At 39.0% G+C, this 16,537-nt stretch overlaps 3 protein-coding genes, 1 long non-coding RNA gene and 1 other non-coding gene across 14 annotated transcripts; all 5 read left to right on the forward strand.

Annotated features, from left to right (window-relative positions):
* The first annotated feature begins 1,534 nt into the window (after positions 1 to 1,534).
* Positions 1,535 to 5,021, forward strand: LOC112172730. Of its 9 annotated transcripts, none has more exons than XR_005801641.1 (12): positions 1,535 to 1,785; positions 1,868 to 1,935; positions 2,065 to 2,104; positions 2,191 to 2,243; positions 2,347 to 2,560; positions 2,657 to 3,057; positions 3,142 to 3,267; positions 3,344 to 3,459; positions 3,544 to 3,641; positions 3,830 to 3,907; positions 4,112 to 4,242; positions 4,406 to 5,021. XR_005801641.1 is itself a non-coding variant. In XM_040508368.1 (12 exons), exons 1-12 carry the CDS (start codon positions 1,740 to 1,742, stop codon positions 4,473 to 4,475), a joined length of 1,434 nt encoding a protein of 477 aa, XP_040364302.1. In that variant the 5' UTR covers positions 1,535 to 1,739; the 3' UTR covers positions 4,476 to 5,021. The 9 variants fall into 9 exon arrangements, 6 of the variants coding, with proteins under 6 accessions (XP_040364302.1, XP_024165966.1, XP_040364301.1 ...); XR_005801642.1 differs by having other exon boundaries at positions 3,544 to 3,638; positions 4,406 to 5,019; XM_040508368.1 differs by having other exon boundaries at positions 3,365 to 3,459; positions 3,830 to 3,921.
* A 161-nt stretch (positions 5,022 to 5,182) lies between these two features.
* Positions 5,183 to 5,254, forward strand: TRNAD-GUC. Its single transcript has one exon. It is a non-coding gene; the product is annotated as a tRNA-Asp (tRNA).
* Positions 5,255 to 5,376: 122 nt separating this feature from the next.
* LOC112172057 (autophagy-related protein 18a) lies at positions 5,377 to 8,409 on the forward strand. Its single transcript, XM_024309225.2, has 4 exons — positions 5,377 to 6,431; positions 6,942 to 7,146; positions 7,634 to 7,760; positions 8,086 to 8,409. The coding sequence occupies exons 1-4, from the start codon at positions 5,595 to 5,597 to the stop codon at positions 8,174 to 8,176; spliced, it is 1,260 nt and encodes a 419-aa protein (XP_024164993.1). The 5' UTR covers positions 5,377 to 5,594; the 3' UTR covers positions 8,177 to 8,409.
* A 984-nt stretch (positions 8,410 to 9,393) lies between these two features.
* LOC112172058 (glutathione S-transferase F13) lies at positions 9,394 to 10,988 on the forward strand. Its single transcript, XM_024309226.2, has 3 exons — positions 9,394 to 9,717; positions 10,225 to 10,273; positions 10,357 to 10,988. Exons 1-3 carry the CDS (start codon positions 9,571 to 9,573, stop codon positions 10,815 to 10,817), a joined length of 657 nt encoding a protein of 218 aa, XP_024164994.1. The 5' UTR covers positions 9,394 to 9,570; the 3' UTR covers positions 10,818 to 10,988.
* A 700-nt stretch (positions 10,989 to 11,688) lies between these two features.
* Positions 11,689 to 14,004, forward strand: LOC112172778. Of its 2 annotated transcripts, none has more exons than XR_002925352.2 (3): positions 11,689 to 11,978; positions 12,101 to 12,199; positions 13,739 to 14,004. It is a non-coding gene; the product is annotated as an uncharacterized LOC112172778 (long non-coding RNA). The 2 variants fall into 2 exon arrangements; XR_002925351.2 differs by having other exon boundaries at positions 11,691 to 11,978; positions 13,744 to 14,004.
* The last annotated feature ends 2,533 nt before the right edge of the window (positions 14,005 to 16,537 follow it).

A 16,537-nucleotide genomic window follows, 5' to 3' on the forward strand; every position in this document is an offset into this window, starting at 1 on the left:
GTTCGGCTATTTCGGCCTTTGCTAAAATTGTTAGATATCGCAATGCCTTATTGGTTGAAGCTTTAGTCTTGAGAGCTAGGTCGAATCCAGTAAGAATTTACAAACATAATCATATTAAAGTCGAACGTAACTCCAATATTCTCACAATCCTATCAACCAGCTATCTATGTCTATAGATAGGCCAATATGCTAAATAGCAAGAGCGTCAACTGTATAGTTTGCTTATCTGTACACGTGTTTGATGTTAATAGAGTAAAAACAGTAGCCAGTTTCTTAATGTTGTTAGTTTTGCTAAGGACTATATATCCCATAAATGTTGTTTGCAAGCTCACCATACCTTTTTTTATTATTATTTATTTATTTATTTTTATTTTATATATTTTTTTGGGTCATTGGCCAAAGCACCAAAATGAGCCAAAGTTATCACAGTAACAGATTTTTATTTCCACTAACCCAATTTAAAAGAAGATGACTATTCTACCCTCAGCTTAATTAATGAATTACACACTGCCACTCACTAATCTCTCTCTCTCCCCCCCAATTGACTTTCGGCTACGGCAACGTTCCAGGCCCTCTGGCGTTGCAATTAGGCCCTGCCGGATTCGCCTATCCCCTCCGGCGCTAGACCAAGCCTTTTCGGCGTTCGACCTAAGCGCGCTCGACCCAGCCCCTTCGGCGTTCGGAGCTCAACCCAGGCCCTCTGGCGCTAGATTTAGCCCCTCGGTGCTCGACCAAGGCTCTCCGGCGCTGGACCAAGGTTCTCCAGCGTTGGACCAATATTCTCTGGCGCTGGTATGGTGGTACCGGAAGAGAACGATCATTAGGTGGCCAGAGCTTTTCTCCGGATGCCCAAATCAATTTCATTCTGTTTTTTTTTTTTTTAAGTAATGGGACAAAAGGAAAGAAAAAAGAAAAAGTTTAAATGTTTATTGGGGGGCAATAGACGTTTTGAATTGATGCAATCTCCTTTTTTTTTTTAATCAAAGTTTTATCTGTCTAATTTTAGGAAGATTAGTTCCCATTTCGCCAACCGAAAGTTCTATTAGGGGGTAATAGGGGTCTATTAGGGGACAATATAAGTTTATTGTCTCTCTAGAGACAATAGATGTCTATTGAGAGCAATAAACCTTTCCGGCAGCCTCTTTAGGGACCTCCGGTGAGGTTTTCAGAAAAATCTGATGGGCGGTGGCTGGTGACCAGATTCTTGCGAAAGTTGGCTTGATTCCAGTGGTAGGTGACCGGAATCTGGTGACCCGTGACCAGAATCGGGCTATCGATGAAGGGGCTCCGGCAAAGTTTCTTATGGTTTCTCTCTCTCTAAGTAACAAATGGGTGAGGGTAAAATAGTCTAAAAAAATATTTAAAAAAACTTAAAGGGGTAAGTGGGAAAAGAATATCTAGAAATGGGGTAAATTGACAAAAATCATATTTTTTATATATATTTTTAAATAATATTAAAAAAAAATAATTAAAAAAAAATGGACCGGGTAAAATGTCTGTGATGACTGATGACTGGGCCAGAGCCCCGGTAAAACTATGCCAAGCAACGTTCAGTCAATCAAACGGTGACTACCAAAGCAGCTCCACACTTTCCGGGAGAAGTATTTGGCGGCAAAACCCTCCTCTGGTAAAACGTCTACCTTCCCCTCCCCCCACCACAACACACAAACCAAAAAAAAGAAAAAAAAAAGGGAACAAAAACCTCCCGGCTCCGAAAGACTTAAAAGCAGACAGAGCTTATGGCCTGGTATCAGACAATTCCAGATTCTGATCAGAGCATTTCTGGTAATTCCCCCTGTTCGATTATGTTATTAATTATATATAGGAATTACTGGGTAAAGAGTGTTTGTTTCATAACCCTGCGCAGATGAGGAAGAACCGGACCAAAATTGGGCGAACAAATGCGCTACGCTCGGCGGAACCACAGAGAAAAAGGTCTTTTTTCCACTTCAATTTTCTGTTAGGTCAAATTTCATGATGTGTGATTGTGCGAATGTAGCTAGTGTATTCATAGATTGTGATTTAAAATCGATTATGCATTTATAGATTTCTATTACTTAACAGGAATTGTTACAAATTTCATCTCGGCTAGAAATGCTCAAAGGTATTTTGATTTTGCAAATCGCTGCTAGCTTTGTCTTTGCTGGTTTTGGATCTTTAGAACAGCGGTGTTGTTTGTTTCGAAAACAGGTGCGAATGCGAAGGCTTGCAATTTGGAAGATGAAGTTAGCTCTGACTATGAGGTAGGTATTTAGATTGTGAAATTGAGAGATGTGGCATTTCTGTGTTGTGTATTTTTGGCCTAACTACAAGGCAGTGTTGTGCTTGCAATGTGTTTTTGAAAAGGTGAACAATGTGGTGTCAAAAGTTTCTGTTAATGGCAGTGCTAAAGAGTTGCGAAAAAAAGAGGATGTTCATAGCTTTTGGAGCGATAAACAAGACGAATTACACTCGTGGTCTGCTGTGAGTAAAGAAGCTGAGGCACTCATGCGTTTGAATGAAAAAACTTCTTGCTCATTGTCACTGTCTGCTTACTCGAATTTAAAGAAATCGTCTAAAGGTATAGAGTCCTCAGTTTGAATGGTTATCACTGGTGTTTTGTGTTCATTGTCACAATGGTAAGTGTCTTGTTAAACTTGAGAGTTGACTGTTGTAGGAGCCAAAGGCAAAGGCAAACCAAAATTTTTGTTCCGTTTTCCGACACACAAGGAAGGAACCTCGTCCCATTCTATATCTAAGAATGATAGTGATGTGTCATTCAGGGTTCAAGAACTGCCTGAAAGGTTGGATGCAATTGAGCCTAGAAATGTAGATCATTCAGATGTTGAACTTATTGAGGATATTCAGGGGGAAGAGGAATCAGAGATTGTGCTTAGAAATGAAGAACATTCAGATGTTGAACTTCTTGAGGACATTTCAGGGGAAGAGGAAAGTTTGTTAGAGGTTGTGCCTTTTGAAGCCAAGGCTATTCGGCATGGATGTATGGGGCAGTCAATGGCTGAGCTTCTAGATGGCCTTCAAGATAAGACGACTATTTGGAGAAAAAGTTCTAGAAAGGTTTTTGTCTTCTTCTATTATGTCTTTTGCTTCCTTTCTCCTGTTACATTTCTCTTTCCCCATTTGATCCAGTGTTTGCTTCAGCATAGTAGAAAACGACGTAAAAAGGAGCAGCCTGTTGTAAAGTGTGCATCTCCTCTGGGAGATGGAACTTTTGACATTGAAAGCTCTCCTGAGCACTTGGGTCATGGATTGCCAAGTGATATCAAGGTAGTTCTTTGCTGTTACTGCTTTATAATATCTTTCTGTTCAAATCGCTACTATATCTAATGTATTTTCTTAACAGATTGATGATCAAATTTTGAAGCTTGCTGATCCAGAAATGAAGAGGCAGACATTGGTAGATCGATTTCAGGAAGCTATGAGTGACAGATTCCTTGTTGCAGTGCCCAAAACTTTAAAGTAAACAGTTTCTTCCTCTTACAAGTTTGCTGTTGATCTTAGTAAAAAGTGAATTACACTTATTAGTGAATGTGCTGATTGCAGGAGTGGATTATTTGGGAAACTGCAGCAGGTGGTGCAGAGTGAGAAAGAAACTGATATAGAATTCTTGAAGAAGATCCAGGAGGGAGCTAGCGAAAGTAGTAGTGCCTTGCAATGGCTCTATTTTTCTTTCTATTTTATTTTAGAGAAATATTTTGTTCATGAAAACTAATATGCATAGACTACTGAAGAAATTTTGGTAGTAACTTTTGTACTTCTAACTGTAATAATTTTGCTAGGTATATGCTTGTACCTGTTGATAATCTTCTTGTTTCTTATTTTACCTCAGATGACCCAAACTGCATGGATGTGAAGATTCTTTCAAAATACCTGGATGCAAAGCTTACCGTGTGTCACTGCTCCTTCGGTAATAACTCAAAGGTTCTGTTACTAACTTGGCAGTTAAATGTGTATTGTCCAACTACTTTTTATAACCAGTAAAATCCTAGTAACTGCTAGTAGTTCTACATGGCATTTCTTAGATGTTCTTCTAGCTGCATGTTTATGATTGCATGCAGGTAAATGTGTTTTCTTAGGGTGAAAAACTGAAAATGTATGTTTATTTCTGCAGCGCCTCCCATCGCCAGAGGTCTGCGAAGAAATGGTTGACGAAGGACCGGAAAGGACTATTATTTTCAATCCACGAGTTTGCAATGATATTGACCTTGATATTGGGAAATGGATTCGTATACACCCTCCATGGTATGATTCATGTGTTTTCTGCATTACTGCATTGAGTGATCAAAAGTACCACCCCAAGTCCCCGACAGTTTACTTGGTTTGGTTAATGCTTAGTTTTGTATCACATTACTGCATTATAAGTACAAATAAATTAAGTGAAGCATGTTGGATAAATTCTGTGCAGGAGGGACATCCGTGTCGGCACTGCTCAAAACATAATCCTGTCGACATATTTCTCTGAAATTTCAATGTGAAGGTCATGTTTCTCTAGGATCTCAATTGTCAATTCTCACGAAGCATTGCACAACTCCCGCCCATCCGTGGACATGTTGATGAGCAGGCCTTACAAAGGCGGTTGAGTTTGAGTATCAGTTTTCAAGGTTGTTCATCCACAACCTCCACTTGCATGTCCCGTTCCTGATGGGACCTTATCCTCTGCATGAACAACGTCACGGCTATCCAAAGTGATGCAGCCAGAAGAAGAATGAATTTGGTTCTCACCTCCTGTGGCTAGCCAGGTTAAATGTCTAATGCAGTTGCTTCTGGTGCTTGCCATGAAGCCAGGGTTTAAGGAATCTCCTTTGGCAACACATGAATGATTTGTTGTGTTACTCAGAAAATTGTGTGGTTCTACATAGATGCTGGTGCGAATGTGGTGCTGCATCACTGTCAGTTACATTGTGTACATATTAATCTCTGAATGAGGACGTTTGAAAATAATAATTTTTGTTTTCTGTTAGATTCCACTCTTCACAACATTTGAAATCCACTGTTACCATCTTCTCTCTTTATTCTTGAGTATGGATGTTTCTTCTTCAGAATTGTGACACACAGTTGCACACGTACGATATATGCTCATATATCTCGCTACCACCATTCCACCATCTTCATTTCAATTCATCCAGAGTCTCGAGCTCCATCACGAGAAAGTATTGCAAAATGGGAATTTCATAACAGCAAGGTCGTTGTAGTATAGTGGTAAGTATTCCCGCCTGTCACGCGGGTGACCCGGGTTCGATCCCCGGCAACGGCGTTATTTTTTTATTTTGCTCACTCCTGTTTTGTCCTTTTTCTTCTAAATTTCCATTCACTTTCCGCAGCGTGGTCCACCCGCGAAGGACACCCGCTTTTATCGTATACTCCAATCAACGAATAAAACCCAAATCCACAATTTCATAGGCTAAGCACCTGAAAGACGGAATTGCCCCTCACTTCCCTGCATATTCCCCGAAATTCCTAATTCCTCTGCAGTCTGCACAATCCCAAATAGGCGCAAACAGTCATTTCATCTCCGTTCCCTTTCTCTGAGCTCTCTCGATCAGTTCAAACTTTACCCTCGGAAACCTCCAAAATTCAATCCACATTCTCCTCCGATGGCCACCCTCTCCGCCTTCTCACCGCCCTCCTGGCCGGACCCCAACACCGCCACCTTCCTCTCCGAGACCACCGACGCCGACTCGATCGCAACCGCCGACGACCACGACCCCCAATCGCCTCCTCCAAACCCTGACCTCAACAACAACAACAACTTCTCGCCGTCGCCGCCGGACCCAACCCCTGCGACGTCGCGCTCGCCTCCGTCGCTGTTCCACCTCTCGTTCAATCAGGACCAGGCCTGCTTCGCCGTGGGCACAGACCACGGCTTCCGGATCTACAACTGCGACCCGTTCCGCGAGCTCTTCCGCCGCGACTTCGACAACGGCGGCGGAATCGGCGTCGTGGAGATGCTTTTCCGCTGCAATATCCTGTCCATCGTCGGCGGTGGGCCCGACCCTCAGTACCCAACCAACAAGGTGATGATTTGGGACGATCACCAGGGCCGGTGCATCGGCGAGCTTTCGTTCCGCTCCGTCGTCCGGTCCGTGCGCCTCCGCAGGGACCGAATCGTCGTCGTTTTGGAGCAGAAGATTTTCGTGTACAATTTCGCCGACTTGAAATTGCTCCACCAGATTGAGACGATTGCGAACCCCAAGGGGCTCTGCGCGGTGTCGCAAGTGGCCGGGTCGCTGGTGCTGGTTTGCCCGGGGTTGCAGAAAGGGCAGGTTAGGGTTGAGCACTATGCTTCCAAGAGGACCAAATTCATCATGGCTCATGATTCAAGGCTCGCCTGCTTTGCTCTGACGCCGGACGGCCAGTTACTGGCCACCGCCAGCAGCAAGGGGACCCTCATTCGGATTTTCAATACACTTGATGGGAGTTTGCTTCAAGAGGTATGCTTTAGATTGTCCCAATTCAATCCATTCTGAAATGTGTGACTGCACTATTTGAGATTACGAGAGTAGGATAAATGTGGCATTCTGATTTTGATAATTCAATGCACTCTCTCTCTTATACGAATTAGCATCAAGTTTATGAACTTGGTTCTTTTATCATTGTCATATATGGTATCGAATTTTGATAGGAGGGAATTTGCTTGTTTTGTAAGCCCTAAGTTAAGTTTATATTCTCAAGTGGGGAGGAAGTCCTCTACCATAACCAGGGACTAGTGCTCGTAGTCACCCATCATGGCTCACTTTCCTAGTTGGTTCAGGGATTAGAGTGAACAGTATTCAATACAAAGTTATGGCCTTGTATGTGTCTCTGTATGTTCGACATGTTTTTTTTCCAAGCTGTGTGCTTTTTATATGAATTTCAAGGAGGAAACCTCTCTTTGAATTCTGGACTGGTTTAGGAAATATGATTATTGGGTCAGAATAAAAGTTAATTGGATACAAATGCAGGTAAGGAGGGGAGCAGACAGAGCAGAAATCTATAGTCTGGCATTCTCTTCTACTGCCCAGTGGCTAGCAGTCTCGAGTGATAAGGGAACAGTCCATGTTTTCAATCTGAAGGTTAATTCCGGATCAAGTGGAAATGAGATGCGTACTTCCGCTGATTCTAATATAGTTACTTCATCATCAAACTCATCTCTTTCTTTCATCAGAGGTAAACCTTCCCCTATTATTTCTCATGACAATTTTTTTATCTCTATTATTTCATTTGCACTTAGACAAATGGGTCGATGATTTCTGTTTTTTCTTTCGGTGTAAATATTGGTGATTCATATACCACTAAAACCACAATAATTTGTTTTCTAAGGATTAATTTGGGGAATATCACCCAAGTAAGAACTATGTTCATTTGTGCACAATCTCACTTGAACTTATAATCACCTGGAGAAGTTCATTTTTTTTATCTTGAACCTAAATTTTTAGGGCAAGATGACCTTTGTGGGGTCGTGCTAAGGATACCCTGATTTATTTTTTATTTTTCTCAGAAGTTACTAGACATTTAAATGGTGCAGTCTTTCTGTTTTTTGACTTTTTCTATGCCTTCTCTCTTTAAGTTGTAATACAAACCGGTATGCTCGTGTAGGACACTTGATGCATGTATTTCTTACACCACTGGATCTGAGTCACGTTTCTACGTGCAGGTGTTTTGCCCAAATATTTTAACTCAGAGTGGTCTGTTGCTCAGTTTCGCTTGCTTGAGGGTTCTCAATACCTTGTTGCTTTTGGCCACCAGAAGAATACAGTGGTCATTCTTGGCATGGATGGAAGGTGAGAAACTAAACTATATTTAGAAAAGACTCCCGGACTACTGATTATGGAAAGTATAGAAGCAAGATTTGATTCGCGTAACTCGAATGCTTCCACAGTTTGGTGGTCTCCGGACCATATCTATGAATGTACAAGCATATCTCATCTTAATAAGTTACATTCAGAATGAATATATTGAATAAGGAATGTGAGTTTTTTTTTTTTCTTTTTTAAAAGAGGATCAAAGGGTTTCACTACTGCCCCTATGATGACTCGAACCCATGACTTCGTACATAGGTAGTGGGTATGGAATGTGAATTGATATGCTATTTGAATTTCGATGCAGCTTCTATCGGTGCCAGTTTGACCCGGTGAATGGAGGTGAGATGACCCAGCTGGAATATCACAACTTTCTAAAGCCAGAAGAAGCCTTCTGAAGTTGATCATTTGTATTTTCCGAGTTCATCTACATGGCCAGTGTTCGTTTTACTGCTTTGTCTGCTGTATTGTTTTTCCCCCTAGCTCTAGGATACGGTTCTAATCATGTTGTAAATATATATATTAGTAGTACATATAAATATGTAAAACTGTAAATTTGTGACTGCTGTACCAACTTCTGAAAAAGAAAAAAAAAATAATCAATAAAGAACATGTATATATTTATCTCTGACCCGAGCTATTCAATAATATCAAGTTGTGTTTGTAAATTTCAGAAGTTATTCTTCATTTGGGTGGGAAATTGTAATTGACCGTAGATGGTCACAGTATCGGCCAGGAATCTGTTTGGTTTTTCAGTTTTATTATTTCCTAGGTTCTTCACTCAATTTTGACTCTTATTTAGAATGAGTCACCCATTGTTGATTTTGCTAATCTTTTTCACTTGGATTTCTGTGTAGTGTTTAAAAATGAGATCAAATCTCAAGATGCTGCCAATCATTTTAATATCTGGGTGCTGAAAGCTTTGTTTGACTGGATGATATTTTACTGATGAACATGAAAATAGTACACATTGAATAATGCAGAGGACAACAATTATTTTGAAGCCTGGGCTCTACTGCATGGTGCGTTACCCCATCCGAAATCTGAAGGCAATGTGTCCACCTTATCTTGATTTTTTGTTAGATTCCTTCCTATATGATTGCATCAAATGATGCCTTTGATTACTCCAGAAATTGTTTGTTTGTGTATAGACTTATGTAACTCCATCAAATGGTCTCAATAATTGTGTGTTCGTGAGTCGAATTCAAGGACAGACTTATGTAACTCCATTAAATGGTCTCAATAATTGTGTGTTCGTGAGTTGAATTCAAGGACAGACTTACGTAACTCGATCAAATGGTGACAGGCTGCATCTTGTGAAATTACTTTGCCTCTACTAGTCTACACAGACATAGTTGAGCACAGTCTCCCGTGATGGCTACAAATCAAATAAAGCCATTCTGAATGGTCCAAAGTTGATCTTGATTGATAATATACACAACTATTACAGGTTTAACCAAACCATTTTTTTTGGTAGGCACAGAGTAGCGTCATAGCTAGTATTGGGGTTTACAATAAACCATGTGAAAGATCCTAATTAAATAAAGCACATCTGGATGGACTAGGTGTGCTTAATTACTCATCTGGATGGACTGTGGTTGGTCAGTACTGTTCTTATTTCTGAAACGAAGTTCAAATTATTTAATTTACAGTAGTACTTATTCAATGGGCACGACACAGAGCATCTAAGAGCCCCAAAGTCCCCAAATTATATAAAGCGACCTTGGTCTCTAACACAGCCTCACCACATAGAACTACTTCTTCTAGCTAGTTTCTTGCTACTGATCTAAAAATGGTGCTCAAGCTGCATGGACTTTCTGTGTCGACCAACACAGCTCGCGTAGTGGCTTGTCTCCATGAAAAAGATGTCGATTTCGAGCTTGTCCGGGTTGATCTTTTTGCCCGTGGAAACAAGGAGCCTTCTTTTCTTGCCAAGAATGTAAGTTTCCTTCCCTTGAGTTACAAACTTACAATTTCAATTTGCATATCATCATATGAGCTTATTTTGACTGTGTATCCAAGTTTGATACACATTGTTAGACCAATTTCTTGAGTTTTTAGTAAATTGTCCAACAAAATATCATTACTCTGATTCAAAGAGGTCTTGTTTCCAAAACATCGATCCATCCTTCAGCCTGTGCTAATCATTTCAAGTAAACTTGTAGGACGATGTGGTGTTAGCTTAGTGGTTAGAGCACCCACTACCTAGGATTCAGGTCCTGAGTTCGAGTTATCATAGGGGTATGAGTGAAATTCTTTGATCCTCTTTAAAGAAAGAAAATAAGATTGTACTTAAACCGTCTCGATCTTCACATGAAATACGTATTAGCTTGATATATATTTCTTTTAACTTGATAAATGAAAGGTTATAAATATCAACAGTACAATCGTCGATCTAATGCGGTCATCTAATCCCTATGTTTGTTCTTATTCCTCTATCGTGTAGCCCTTTGGCCAGATTCCAGTATTAGAAGATGGTGACATCACACTTTTTGGTAAGCATTGTTTTGATGATTTGACATTCAACTAAAGTTCTTGGACAAGCTAGCCTCACCATCTGCTTGATTTTTTACACCAGAATCTAGGGCAATCACATCCTATGTGGCTGAAAAATTCAAGGAAACCGGAACTGATCTCATAAGGCACGAAAGCTTTGATGAAGCTGCATTGGTGAAGGTATGGACAGAAGTTGAATCCCAACAATACCACCCAGCAATCTGTCCCATTATATACGAGTTTTTTGGAAAACCAGTACAAGGCTTGGAACCAGACCAGGCAGTGATTGATGCAAATTTGGAGAAGCTAGAGAAGGTGCTCAACGTTTACGAGGCCAAGCTGAGCAGCACCAAGTACCTTGCTGGTGATTTCTATAGCCTAGCCGATCTTCACCATTTCCCTTACACTTTTTATTTCATGAAGACTGCTTGGGGCTCAGCGATCAGTGATCGTCCTCATGTTAAGGCCTGGTGGGATGACATTACGTCTAGGCCTGCTTTGAAGAAAGTTGCTGAGGGTATGACTTTTGGTGAGAATCAGTGAGAACGAAATCGAGTGGTTTTGAGTTCTTCTATATATGTATTGGATGGAAGATAGCTTTTGAGTCAAATTAGTATGCATTGCTCTATATCCTATTGTATCCAAACTAATTTGATTTAAAATGTTGGGTGCTCTGTCCATCTCTTTCTTGAACACATTTTCTCATCACTGGCAGCTGTTGTTGGAATAATTGACAAAAACGAACGATTAAAACAGCCATTTCCGGCTTGAACAAATTGTGCCTATAATATACTTCCGATCTTTGATATCAACTGAAATCGGAGAAGTCCGACACCCGTCTGGTACTGGAAGATGGAAAGGAGAAGTGTTACAACTTAATTGTAACTCATAAGCTTTGAATGGAATTCCTGGTAGACGATAACAGTAACTCTTAACTATTTTAAGGTAGCAAAATTCCCTGTACCAGGTAGCGATACCTGATGGCTTAAGCCAATGTTCCTGTTTTCTTGCTGATCCGTCCATGTTCGGTCGGTAGTCTGATTCGTAAAATACCGATTGATTTAAACATCGGCCAGCCTTACACATCAATGTTCCGGTCTTATACATCACACTCGCTTTTGGATTGATGTGGAAGATGTTAGTGCAAAAACTGTTTTGTAATTGGCATTTCCTAGCTCATTATCTAAGGCCCAGTTTGGGATAGCTTTTAGACCTGCTTTTGACATAGATTCTGCTTTTGGGCATAACATATAGTGTTTGGTAAATTTTATAGAAGCTGCTTTTAGGCTAAATTGATTCTCATGGAAGCTAAAAGTGAGAAGCACCTTCGGAGTAGCTTTTGGATTCTGATTCTAGGGAAAACACGGAGTGAACAGTGTTTTGTTTAATGAAATTTACGAAATGACGCATAATGTCCTCATCCTTTTGTAACAATTACATTGCCAATAGGTTTTCTCTCTTTCTCTCTTAACGCACTGGGGACGCGGGTTGCCGTCAACAGCCTCAACACATAGGAGAGAGCTCGATCAGTGCTCCAACAACTCGAGAGATCGTTCTGCGCTGCAAGATCGCTCTGTCACCACCTCTCTCTCTCTCTCTCTCTCTCTCTCTCTCTCTATCTGGGCGGCCGTCAAGATATCTTCCAAGATCGATCTGTGCTCCAACATCTTCAGAGATCGATCTGTTCTCCAACATCTTCTCACTGTAAGTCCTCCTTCTCCATCTCTCCCCAAATTTGTAGTATGTTGATGAAACCGAATCGATTCGCTGCTCTTCTTATTTTCTCCTCTAAAGTTCTTACTTTTCTCTATATACATCCCCTGCAGAACAAGCAGTCACAGATCGAAACAAGAGCTGCGGCCCTGTTTCTATAGTTGGTCGATTTGTAGTATTCTGGGTACTCAATTTCGGCAGGCAGAGATAGGGTAAGATTCAGTCTTTCAATTCAACTCCAGTCCCCCCACATATTTCATAGTTTGATTTCGTTTCTGGGCCTCTATGATGCTACATGGGAATTTTTTTTTTCACTCTTTCAATTCAATTCCAGTTTCTCCACAATTTCATAGTTTGATAATTTTCTGGGCTTATGATGCTACCTGGGATTTTTTTTTTGCTACTGGTTCGTTTATATGTTTATATTTCAACCTTTGTATTTAGTGTCAAATTGATGCATTCTGGTCCCTAGTTCTCATCTAGGATTTTATGATGCTACCTGGGATTTTATCTCATCTCTATTCTAGTGTTCTTATTCTGAATAGGAATATCTCCAGTTTTCCAGTGTTCTTATTCTAGTGTTCTTATTCTGAATAGCAGTATTTCTGATCATTACATTATAAGCTACTGTTCTGCAGTTTTCCTATCTGTTATAACAGGTTTTCTGTAGTGTTTTGGTCTCCTTTTCATTTGTTTCAGACAGCTCACACCTGTAGAATTTTCCAGTTTTTACAGAGGAGACTTCTTGTCCCTTTTTTATTACTTTTTATTCTTGTTTTTTGTAAAAGTTTGTTCTTTAAGAGATAAAAAATAGAAATTGCAGTCGCTTTAGTTTATATCATTTCTTGATTTCTAATGCAGAATGATCTCCTTGTAAGAGTGATGTATAATTTCTGGATATGCTAATTTTTTGTATTACCTTTTCCTTTTGCATTACCATATAAGTAAAGGATTTATGGGTGTGACTTCCTGTCATAAAAGATAGCTGCAGCTTTTCTATCTATTGAATATGTGTTATTATATGTATGTATATGCGATACATGTACATTTCCTTTTTCTTTCTTGGGTTTCTATGGAAGCAGGATTAATATATTCGAAATGGCATTAATATATGGTTTGTAGGCAGGTTACATGGTTTGTAGGATTAATATATTCGAAATATTTTTGCATTCTTTTCTGGTTCAAATAATTCCTGATGATACTGTTCTTATTCTGAATAGGAATATCTCGGTTATGACTGACTGATGATATTGTTCTTATTCTGAATAGGAATAAGATGGCATAAGTGACTGACTGATGATACTGTTCTTATTCTGAATAGGAATATCTCGGTTATGTATCATGGACCACAGTATTCGAATAATATTCAGGCATATTAGCAGTATTTCTGATCATTACATTAGAAGCTACTGTTCTAGGTGGTCAAATTACAGTCTTACTCATACATTGCTCTGCATATAGTACATAAGTTGTTATTTACCCCCCCCAGACCAGGGCAGTAATTAGCAATTCATTTTATGTCAAGTAGGTATGAAATATGAATTGCATTTTGAGATGATGGTACCCTCACTTTATCAATTATTTTTTGAACTGTGCTTATGAGCTGTGCTTATTCAAGTTTAAGAAATAAATTTATCGATGGAGATATATTTGATTAGAGATATATTTATTGTTTGTATTTGCTGGAAATCTTTGTAATCAATATTATTATAAGTAACTAGCTTCTCTTGTAATCAATCTTTGTACTCAAGTGAAGACAACAATGAAGAGATGGAAGACAATGCATATGAAGAAGATGGTCCGGGAAGACAAGAAATGGAGATGTTAAGAAATACAATTGCACAAAGTCTAATGAATGCATCTACTTAGCATTTAGTTGCAAAGTTGTATTGACTTTAATACATTTTGTGTAATGTTTCCCGTATACCATGGTGGGGGCATGTTTTGTGTAATATTCTCAACTCATTTGTATAATATTTAAGGGTTTAATGTAATCTTTTATTTGATCGAAGCAATATATAAGCAAATAAATTACAAAAAACTAAAATTGTTTATATAATTTGTAGAATTAATATACATATTGAGATAAAAGTGATGAATTGATAATTTAAACTGGTGTACAAGGACAATACATGAGAAATTATTTAATTTGGTATAGTTACATAATCATAAAACAAAGATGTGTAGTTTAGTAGTATCTTTTATCATCTATGCCCATTTTGGTAATTATACCAAACCAAAGCACTTTTTACTTACAATTTACCAAACACTCAGAAATTGCTTTTGGTTCACACAGCACTTTTAAAAACAGTTTACCAAACACATCAGCTGCTTCTTCTCGCAGCAATATCAGAAGTGCTTCTTCTCGCAGCAACATCAGAAGTGCTTCTTCTCGCAGCACAGCAATCCCAAACTGGGCCTAAGACTCTCTTGTATCTAGTTTTAGCTTCTGTCTTTTTGATCTTCAGAAGAATGTTGTGCTTCAAGTTCTATGGATCTTCCCTCCTCAACATCATTAGGTATAAATTGCATTTACATTGCTTGCTATTTTTAGGATTGAAGGTTCTTATCTATCCTAGATTAGGATGAGACTTGTGTTTCAATCTTGTGTGTCTAAGTTGAGCTGGCAGTTTGTTTTAAGCTTGCTTTATTTAATGTGTCTGATCTTAAACAAGTGAGTTATCTTTATTACACATACCCAGTCAGCCCTAGCTCGAGTCTTTCCATATAAATAGGTTCTCACACTCAGCTAACCACACACTTGCATCCAGAGAGCACTGTTCCTTACCGTTTTCTCTTATCCTTATATCTCTCTAGAATGCACTGAGCCAAAAATCTTCCTTCAGAGTGTCTTGGTAAGCTGTTCCATGTCTAGCTTCCAAAGGATTGTCAAACCCAGAAAACCATACCTTTAAAACACCATCCGTGTATGTCTTCTTGTGTGCTACATACATGTCTTTGTGCCTTGAGATGATTGACAATGTTTTGGGAGTTGTGCCATGTGAAGATTGACAAAGGAGTTACAAGTTCAACTTGTGAAGTCAATAGCAAAGCAAAGACAGAGCTGCCTTCTAGATTGGGTCTAGCCGTCTAGGTAGATTGATCATTTTAAAGTTCTTTATGTATTGATTTCTTTAGTGGATTTGTCACTGGCATAGTGCCCGCAGTTGTTTCCCTTCTCTAAGGGTTTTACTGTGTCAACAGATTTGGTGTTTGTGTGTGATGCTTTTAGCTTATGTTGATGGTTTGGTAAATTGAGAAAGTCATAACCTTGTTGCGATTTGATTAGTGGTTTCGATTGAGAGCGAAGTTATTCTGCAATCCAAATTTAAGACTGAAACCACTTTGGAATCCTAAACCATAAGTTGAAGTTGTTTGCCAGATTTCTTATCACTTTAAATAGTGGAATAAGTACCCATTCTGTAATTACAGAAGACCACCACTTTGAACTACCAGCACTCAAGCTTATATCTTTGTCGAGTAGTAAGGCCAAGATCGACGGCGAGTGTGATGGTGTTGATCATAGTGAATTAATTAGCTGAACTAAGCGAAGTTCTGGATGTGTTCGTACGAGGCGCAGCTGGGAAGTTTCAATTACCTGGCAGTTGACAACTTCACTTCCACATCAATCCAATTAGCGACTGAACCTTGTTTCCTGCTGTCCAAGAAGATAAGCTCTTCTCCTAATTTCTTCTTCTTTGCATGCTCATGAGCCATGCATCTTATTATTAATGCTCTGGATTCTACAACAACATATTACTTCATTAGCTGGTTCACTAATTATGTGGCAGATGATGCCTTAATTACCAATTTATCAAACGAATCAAAAACTTCCATTCAAGTTTGAAGTGTATATGCTTACTAAATTGGGTGATGCCTCTATCTTCAAAGACCGGCAGTTGACCAATGGCTACACGATCGAGTTATCATTGATTATATCAGAAACGACTATAAACTAATTATTATTCAACTTATAAATAGGCAAATGCTAATAAGTTATAATTAACTTAAACTCATAGAAAGGAATTGCTTGGTTGGTTGGTTGGCTTCGAGATTGATCGGAATTCGGAACAAACTCAAAATAAAGATCACGCTCGAATAAGCAAGACAAAACCTTCAAGGTGTCCGGTGTGTTTAGGTCGCTGTACACCTTTCTGTCTTCTGCTGCCATTAGTATTTGATATCGTTTGGCTGTCGTTTGGCTGAAGGGTATCTATATCACTATATATATGTATGTATGTACACACACACATATATACATATGGTATACAGTAGAATCTCGATAATTTAATACTCAATTGATTAAATAATATTTTAGGCCGGTTCCGACTTAGGGACAACATGCTAAATTTAAAATATAATACATTTAAAAAATTCATATAGACCACATTTAATATTTAAATTAATAAATTCTTGATACGTAGTGTATTAGTGTTTATGATTCGACTATGAAGCCTTCATAAAAGGACTCCGAAATTCACACTCCCTATTTTACAATCCACATTTTTTTTTTTTAGTAACTTAAATTTTGTCTTTTTATATGAAATTCA

This window comes from Rosa chinensis, chromosome 6 (genome assembly GCF_002994745.2).
Source record: "Rosa chinensis cultivar Old Blush chromosome 6, RchiOBHm-V2, whole genome shotgun sequence".
Taxonomy (NCBI): Eukaryota; Viridiplantae; Streptophyta; class Magnoliopsida; order Rosales; family Rosaceae; genus Rosa; species Rosa chinensis.